The sequence below is a fragment of the Myotis davidii genome, unplaced genomic scaffold, assembly GCF_000327345.1.
Source record: "Myotis davidii unplaced genomic scaffold, ASM32734v1 scaffold428, whole genome shotgun sequence".
Lineage (NCBI taxonomy): Eukaryota > Metazoa > Chordata > Mammalia > Chiroptera > Vespertilionidae > Myotis > Myotis davidii.
Window position 1 is genome coordinate 2,720,045 of NW_006299834.1, and position 9,021 is coordinate 2,729,065.

Here is a 9,021-nt window from a genome sequence, read left to right on the forward strand (position 1 = left end):
GGCTATGAACTCTATATCCAGTAGTTTGCTTTCTTCCATTTCTGTCATTTGTGTCCTGTTGCTTTGTCTAGACATTTTTTATGCTTTGCTGTGTCGATAGAGTGGCTTTCTGTACTAGGTGTCCAATAGGGCCCAATGGCTCAGCCTCCCCAATTACCTGAAGTAGACACTCTTGGTGCACCCCCTTGTGGGCTTTGTGCACAGTCTTGTTGTAGTTAAGCCTTGATTGTTGTAGGTAACACTGGGAGGCATTGACCTCCAGGCCAATTGGCTGTGAGAATCAGCTGTTTCTGCAGTGGGAGAACTTCTGTGCTGGATCTCTAGGGCGGTGCTAATCTAGCCTTTGCCTGCGGCTATCCGGCAGATGGCTCTGCGCAGGACTTGGGCGGGCGGGTCCCTGGGGATCTACAGGGCGGGGCGGAGCGAGCAGTTATGGCTGCTCTCAGTTCCGTCCCTAGGGACTCTGCCTCACAGAGTCCCAGCAACCGCTGCAAACCTTGGAGAGAAAGCTCGAGTTCCGACCGAGGCCAGACAGTCCCGCTTCTCCCGTTTGAGTCTGCGTCCCTAGCGACTCGCCCGGATATGGGGCTCAGAGTCTGATGCTCCCTCCCGATTGTAAACACCCGCGCCCTCTGCGCCGCGCTGCCAGCCCGTTCCACGTGCACACGCACCTGAGAATTTCACTTCAGCACTGCCCCTCCTCTGAGTCTGGATATGATATTCTCTTTACTCCTAGTTGTAGAATTTCCACTCAGCCAGCCCTCCTGTGGTTCTGGATGTTGTCCGTTCCCTTTTTCAGGCTTAATTTGAATTGGTTGTTTAAGGCAACAATCTCCGGCGTTAACCTATGCTGCCATCTTCGGTTCTCCTCCTAAATGAATACTTTTTAATATCACACTTATTTTTTAGTGTCTTCATCAAATTACAGAAGCCAAATGCTGCCATCCGAGACTGTGACAGAGCTATTGAAATAAATCCTGATTCAGCTCAGCCTTACAAGTGGCGAGGGAAGGCACACAGGTAAGTAATATTTATTTATTTTTAGAACTCTTTATTTAAATCTGGTGGTTTTAAATATGCTTTGTTATACAAAATTGCCTAAAGATTTAATTTCAAAGTAATAATTATATGTACACAACATGAAGAATTCATATCATAAGGAACAAATAAAAATTCTTTACTCCTTTTACTCAAAGAAAACCAGTTACAGTTTTTGACCACATATAACCAGATTTAAGATGAGGATTTTTCTCAAAATTATCTCCAGGAAAAGAGAGTGGCCTTTATCGACCAAACTCACAGTCAGGACTTTGTCTGGAAATAAATGACAAAGATGTATTCAAGGGTCTTACGGGATGTTCCTAGAGTCAGTTAAAACAAGAATAATTGTTTCCTTGTGCCTCAGCCCACTTGAAGTTAATAATTTAGAAGCTTGACCATAGTTACTCCATTTTATTTCTTCACTCTATTCCTTACCTTGTATCAGATTTTCTCTTATTTTCAGATTTTCTATCTGCAACTTAACATTAAATAACCAGTATATTATAGAAGAAGGAATTCACTAGCCTCCAACTACTTCAGTCAATGCTCCGTCATCTGAAATATCAGGAGAGGGAGCAAATAAAGAGGTGAATTTAGCCTAGATTAGTAATCATTCCTGGAAGTGAAACAGTGTTATATAAATGGGTATTTGTGGTTTGAGATGAAATGTCCAATGACATTGACATCTTTCATGGAATGAAAAGTACTATACTTCAAGTGTGAGTGGAGATGAAGATGGACATGCTTGGACCAACTGTGCTTAGGTGACTCAAAAAAGTAGCTTTAGAGATTTTTAAGATATATGTCAAAGATACAGATAAAATGTATTAATGCTCTGCCAGTACAGGAAAGCTTGTGCATTGCCACTGATCCTTGAGACCCCCAATAGTACTTGAGCATTTCCTTGTCTTCTGGTAGAACATAGAATGGGCTCATCTTGAACTTTGCTTGTCTCAGATTGGTAGTAAACCATTTCTTCAAGAAGCTTTGGTTAAGTTTAGTGATGATTATTTTTATAGAAACTAAAGTTGGGTCACCAGATGTGTTCATTACTTCTGTGGTGTCCTTACTTTCTGTCATTTCAGTGGACAGAATTAGAAAAATTTTTAAAATAATTTTAAGGAAAAAGTTATAAATTTTAAATTTATATTGATAATTTTTCATTAAAATTAAATATTAAATGTATTTTGTATTTTTGATAGTTATCCTAAAGACGAAATCTTTGCCTCTAATATATTTACTTGTGTTACCTTACCATATACATAAAATTTTCAAGATCATACCTGAGAGGTAATATAATCTTTAAAGTTTAAAGTTTTTGTTGTTGCAGTATTTATCTATATCCCACTGAAGATAATACTGTCATAATATACTTTTAAATTACTTGAATTATTTTAAAACTTTGTTTTATTGATTTTTAGAGAGGAAGGAAGAGGTAAAGAGAGAGAGAAACATTGCTGAGAGAGAGAACGATCAATTGGCTGCCTCCTGTATATCCCCTACAGGGATCAGGTCCATGGTCCAGGCATGTACCCTAACTGGGAATCAAACCAGAGACTTCTCAGTGCATGGGTCATCCCTCAACTGTTGAGCCATACTGGCCAGGCTGTGACAATCCTTTCTCATAATGAGGAACCAGGACACTGAGCTGCATAAGTGAATATGTATAAAATACTTTAAAATGAATTTCAATCTGTTTCAGACTTCTGGGCCACTGGGAGGAAGCAGCCCATGATCTTGCCCTTGCATGTAAATTGGATTATGATGAAGACGCTAGTGCAATGCTGAAAGAAGTTCAACCAAAGGTGTGTTAAAGTGGAAAAAGGAAAGTCATTACTGTAATGCTCCATGGCTCTAGCACTTAGCCCCTGGCAGTAAATTATCTGCAAAACATATGCAAAGAAACAAACATTTGGAAATTATTATCTGTAATCACTGAAGTTTGTGCTCAACTCAGGAAATCATATTTAGTTTTCATGCTTTCCTTTTTCATGCTATATTATAGCAAGCTCTATTACTTTGTTTGCACATCTTCAATAGAATTATAACCAAAAACAAATGAAAAAGGGGGCAAATGGAAAAATGTATAAAATGTGAGCCAAGATTGAGTTTGATCTATATTTATCATAGGTATATATAGCCACATTATAAAATATGAGGGCCCTGTGATAGTTAACAAGTTCAACCTTTGAAAAAATGATAATATTGAATCCAAAAGCTAGAATATTGTCTTAAGATAATTTCTGTCTAAAATTGTCAGTGAAATTAATTTTAATGCATTCACATGGTAAATCCTTCAGCTTTGTGGGTAGTTCTACTATACAGAATTCATTCCCAAAGGTTTTAAGATAGTGCAAATTTTATTTTATTTAGCTACTGTTAAAGACTGTTATTTCTTTTTCCTTCTCATAGCAGGGCTAACTCAGCAAGATTATTGTGTGAGATGTTCTGGAATGTGAGGTTCTTAAAAAAATCACAAGTAAACTAATGGTTGAATATGAATCTCATTTAATTAGTGTTATTCTCTGAATAATTAATAGATTCCAAGAATTTGTTGTGAATGATGCACTAGTGCTTGGTACATATATTTTCTTAGTTTTTTTTAAATATTTATTTTTATTGATTACAGAGAGGGAGAGGGAGAGAGAAACATCAATGATGAGAGAGAATCATTGATCTGCTGCCTCCTGCTGGGGATTGAGCCCACAACCTGGGCATGTGCCCTTGACTGGAATCAAACCCTGGACCCTTCAGTCAGCAGGCCAATGCTCTATCCACTGAGCCAAACCAGCTAGGGCTCTCTCTTAGTTCTTACAGCATTTCTGTAAGACTTGCATGTTTCTCATTTTATGGATGAGGAAAATTAAGTATTGTTAGACTGGCAAATAACTGGTATATGTGTTTCTAGTTTCTGCCTTCCCAGGGCAGGTATCAGATGAGAATTGTTGTGCAATTTGAAACCTAATTGTCCTCCTGGCCGTATTTAATTGTTTCACAGTGGACTTGTTAAAGCCTGAGTTACCTCAGATGTTTTTCTGTCAGGTAAATCTGTCATTATTCAAAACTATGTCAAACACCTCTCCACCAAGAAAAGTAATTCTTTAACAAAACTGTAGATATGTATTGACTTCATTCAATTTTTAGAACATTTTTCTGTGGCTCTTTTTCCCTAGGCCCAGAAAATTGCAGAACATCGGAGAAAGTATGAGCGGAAACGGGAAGAGCGAGAGATCAAAGAAAGAATGGAAAGGGTTAAGAAGGCTCGGGAAGAACATGAGAAAGCCCAGAGGGTAAAGTTTCTATAACTAAACCGTTAATGGAAAATACAGTAGGTTAGACCTTTTAGGATATTATCCTAATTCTTGGCTCTTTCATGCTGCATGCAGTTCTGTACAATAATGATGAAGGGGGTTTTCTTTCCCTTTGTTTAGTTTGTGGGGATACTTTTAGTCTTTAAATTCTTAAGTGAGTTTATATTTCACCAATTATATTCTTGTGTTCTCCTTAAATCAGGGATTTTTCCTTGTCAAATAATTAAAACTTGGCAGTAATTATTTGTTTTCTTGAAGATGCTTGCCCTGATGTGTAACTGTTGTGGTTCCTCCTATTCCAGCTGTTTAGTCATAGCTTTTTAAAATTGATGCTAGCTGTTTATTTTTAATTGCAAAGTCATCTATATATATGAAAGGCTAAGTGACCAACGGTACATACATATGTATCACCAGCTGGCAGGTACATATGACGTGAACTCGCAATTTAAAAATAAACGTTGACTCACGCATGCGCCATACATATAAAGCTCTCGCTGGCGCCAATCACATGCGTGCGTTTTGATCTGTCATTGTTGATCGTGAATTTGGTTGTTTTTGTTGACATTTCTATTATAGAAAAGGGCAAATAGCGATATTAAAATATTTCTTGTAATTAATTTTCTTTCAATGTGCACAAATCCGTGCACCGGGCAATTAGTGTTATATAAAATTTAGAAAAAAAAGTTATCCATAATTTATCTACAATACTGTTGTTATTCTTAAGATTTCTCCTAGTCATTTACTATATTACTAGCCTTTTGCATTGATGCTGTCAGTTTTCATCTTTTTTTTTTTAAATAGTTCATTGATTTTTTACAGAAAGGAAAGGAGAAGGATAGAGAGTTAGAAACATAGATGAGAGAGAAACATCGATTCAGCTGCCTCCTGTACACTCTCTACTGGGGATATGCCTGCAGCCAAGGTACATGCCCTTGACCAGAATCGAACCTGGGACCCTTCAGTCCGAAGGCTGATGCTCTATCCACTGGGCCAAAACAGTCAGGGCTCTCCTTATTTTTAACATTGTTAGATAATAAAAGCCTGATACGCAAATTGTCCCCTCAGGCAGTCGTTCAACCAGTAGACCAGGAGTTCGACCACTCGCTATGACTTGTGCTGATCACCAGGGGGGCGGTGTGGAACACGGCAGGTGTCGGTGACGCGCTGTGACCTCTTGCAGGTTACCTGGGGTCGGGGGTGACAGGGATGGAGGTGTGGTGAGCTCACTCTCACTCCCCCTGCTACCCTTCCCCGGGACACCAGGGCTTGCGTGTCGGGGAAGACCCTGCTCTCAGGTGCCTTTGAGGAGCCGAGACTGCAGGGGCTAGTCAGGCTCCCTGTGAGTTTGCGGAGGAGCTGATCTGCAAGGCCAGCCAGGAGAGAGTGTGCTGCTTGCCTGGTTTCCCACAATGTGCCCCAGCCTGCAGCGTCTGGTCAGGCTCACTGCATCTCCGCGTGGGGACTTGGGTGCTGTGACTCAGGTGGAGGGGATGTGGAAGGGGCCCGGAGCTCCAGATGCTACCTGGGGCCCAGAGATAAGCTTAGATCTGCCCTTCCATGCCAGACACTCACACTTCGATCGCCGGCCAGGCCTAGGGACCACACGCATGCACTAATTTGGTGCACCGGGCCTCTAGTTGTAAAAGGACATAAAGCTGTATTATAATTATACTAGAGGCCTGAGGAATGAAATTTGTGCAAGGGGCTCGGCCCTCGCAACCCCGGCTTTGTCCAGAAGGTCATCCAGACAGTCGTTCTGTTCGGTCTAATTAGCATATTCTTTATTATTTAGGACCAGAGGTCTGGTGCACAAATTCGTGCACGAGTGGGATTCCTTGTGGTGGCCTGTGGAGATCGGGCCCCTGCTCGCACCCCTAGCCCTGCAGCCCCACCTGGCATCCTGTCTTGGCCTGGTGCGCCCCCTCACTTGCTCCACCATCCTGTCTGCAGAGTGATTGATTGGGGCTGGGCCCCCCGCCACTGCTGCTGGTTGCTGTCTACGGGGCAATTGGCGGGGTGATTGGGCCCCCCCTCGCACCAGCCTTGGCCTGGTGCTGCCCACTCACCTGCTCCACCATCCCGCTGCGGTCCCGTTCTCGTCGGGGCCCATCAGGGCCAGCAGTGCCTCCACTCCCGCCTGCTGCCGGCACCGTGTCGTTGACGCCTACCATGTTTTGCGCCACTCCCTGGTGGTCAGCGCATGTCATAGTGAGCAGTCGAATTCCCGGTCTCCTGGTTGAACGACTGCTCAAGGGGATAATTTGCATATTAGGCTTTTATTATATAACACTAGAGGCCCAGTGCATGGATTTGTGCACTGGTGGGATCCCTTGCCATGGCTTGCGGGGATCAGGCCGAAACTGGCAGTGCAATGCCTCCTGCTGCTCCTGTCTGCTGCTCCCGCTCATCCCTGCCCTGCCGCACCTGCCACGGGCTCTTGCCCAGTCAATCCCCAGCAGCGCTCACCAGCTGTGAGCCCTGTGTCTGGCGCCGGTTTATCAGCTGAACAGTGCTCCCACTGTGGGAGCGCATTGACTACCAAAAGGCAGCTCCTTCGTTGAGCACCTGCTCCTGGTGGTCAGTGCATATCATAGCAACCGATCGTTAAGTCACTTGGTCACTTAGGCTTTTATGTATAGAGATTATACCCTAATTTTTGTTATTATTTAATATTTTTAAGCATCATGCTTGATTTTGGGGATTATAGTTTATAATCTTCAAAAGTAATTTTTATGTATCTCCAAATTACTTTATAATCGGTTATGAGGGAAGTTTATGTATATTTCTTTTTACTTTGTATTTAAACTGATAAGAACAGATACTACATTTGATCTTAGCCAAAAGGCCGAGAAGCGATTTTACTTTGTATTTAAGAAAACAACAGAAATCATTCAGTAAATCTCTAGTTGCATTTGTTGTTGAATTACATAGAGTATGAAAAAGATAAACCTGGGAAACAAAAGTTATGGCAGTTTTAGTAATCTAACCATGTGCTTTTATTTTGGAATTTAAAAATAATAAGAATGTAGTTTTTATAAGCATGGACCAACAAATCAGTATTATAAATTCATTTCCAGGTTTTTTGTTCCTTTCCCAAGTAGAAGGAAAACACTTGAAATCATTATTAAAGGAATGCTCATTGAGAAATTCATTTGGAAATTTGGGGGGTGGGGTGGATTGTGAAGGTGTGTATCCTTTAGTCCATTATTTCCACTTGAAGTTTTTTATTCTTGTAATACTATAACTACCTTATTTTTACAAATTTTTCCATGATTCTGCATGGGTAAGGTAGGGGTGGACAGCAGGACTTTTTCCCTCCTTGTAACATAATTTGTTTTTCTGTTAAAGGAGGAAGAAGCCAGACGACAATCAGGAGCTCAGTATGGCTCTTTTCCAGGTACTTAAAAAAAAAAATTAAGCCTATTAGTATTGTAAATAATTGGAGAATGTTCTGATTTGGGGGCTCTGATATGTTTATTATATTTAATACCATCAGTCCCTAGGACACTGAATAATCTTTAGAGGGTTAGCTTCTAGTAAGTTTCATTCTAATAAAAATTTTATGTTAGTGGAAATAACAGTATATTATTTTCCTCATACATTGAGCAGTATACTTTTTTTTTTTAGTATATTTTTATTGATTTTTTACAGAGAGGAAGGGAGAGGGATAGAGAGTTAGAAACATCGATGAGAGAGAAACATTGACCAGCTGCCTCCTGCACACCTCCTACTGGGGATGTGCCCACAACCAAGGTACACCCTTGATCGGAATCAAACCTGGGACCCTTCAGTTTGCAGGCTGATGCTCTATCCACCGAGTCAAACCACTTTTGGCGAGCAGTATACTTTTTAAAAGTAGCTGACATTTATTGAGGCCCAAGCATTGTACCTTTATTAAAAGGGTATAATGATTGTGATGGATTCAGAGTATTTCTAAATATAATGGAATTTTGTTTATTCATGAGATAGTAAGTAAAAGTGCTGTGTGGAATTAGCACAAACATGTTTTAAGTCCAGTGTAAAAATAATATACACTCTTCCCTTTCTTGTGTCAAGTGATCTGAAATTACCAGCGAGACAAAGCCTTGAATGATACCAGTCCTATATAATACAAGTAGTAGAGCAATTAAAAGCACTCAGAGAATGAATGAATACTTCCTTAATGAGGCAGTTTGAAATTTATATAAAAACTAGGAAGAGATTTTTTTTTAAGTTCATAATTCTTTTTTTTATTATTATTAAACCTTTATTGTTCAGATTATTACATTTGTTCCTCTTTTCCCCGCTGATAACTCCCCTCCGCCCTCACTCCCCACCCACTGTCCTCATCTAAAGGTGCACAATTTTTGTCCAGTCTCTTCCCATATCCCCCACACCCCTTTCCCCCCCAAAAATAGTCAGTCCATTCCCTTTGTCCCTGATTCTATTATGATCACCAGATTATTTATTCACTTGATTCTTAGATTCACTTGTTGATAGATGCATGTTTGTTGTTCATAATTTGTATCTTTACCTTTTTCTTCTTCTTCCTCTTCTTAAAGGATACCTTTCAGCATTTCATATAATACTGGTTTGGTGGTGATGAACTCCTTTAGCTTTTACTTTTCTGTGAAACTCTTTATCTGGCCTTCAATTCTGAATGATAGCTTTGCTGGATAAAGAAGTGAGG

At 40.5% G+C, this 9,021-nt stretch overlaps 1 protein-coding gene across 1 annotated transcript in view; it reads left to right on the plus strand.

The window, feature by feature from the left end:
• The window catches only part of ST13 (suppression of tumorigenicity 13 (colon carcinoma) (Hsp70 interacting protein)), a 36,761-nt gene that overhangs the window by 20,958 nt on the left and 6,782 nt on the right, over positions 1 to 9,021 (plus strand). The window contains 4 exon segments of the mRNA XM_006779649.2: positions 910 to 1,020; positions 2,744 to 2,846; positions 4,215 to 4,331; positions 7,701 to 7,749. Of these exon segments, the coding sequence (XP_006779712.2) occupies positions 910 to 1,020; positions 2,744 to 2,846; positions 4,215 to 4,331; positions 7,701 to 7,749 (380 nt within the window).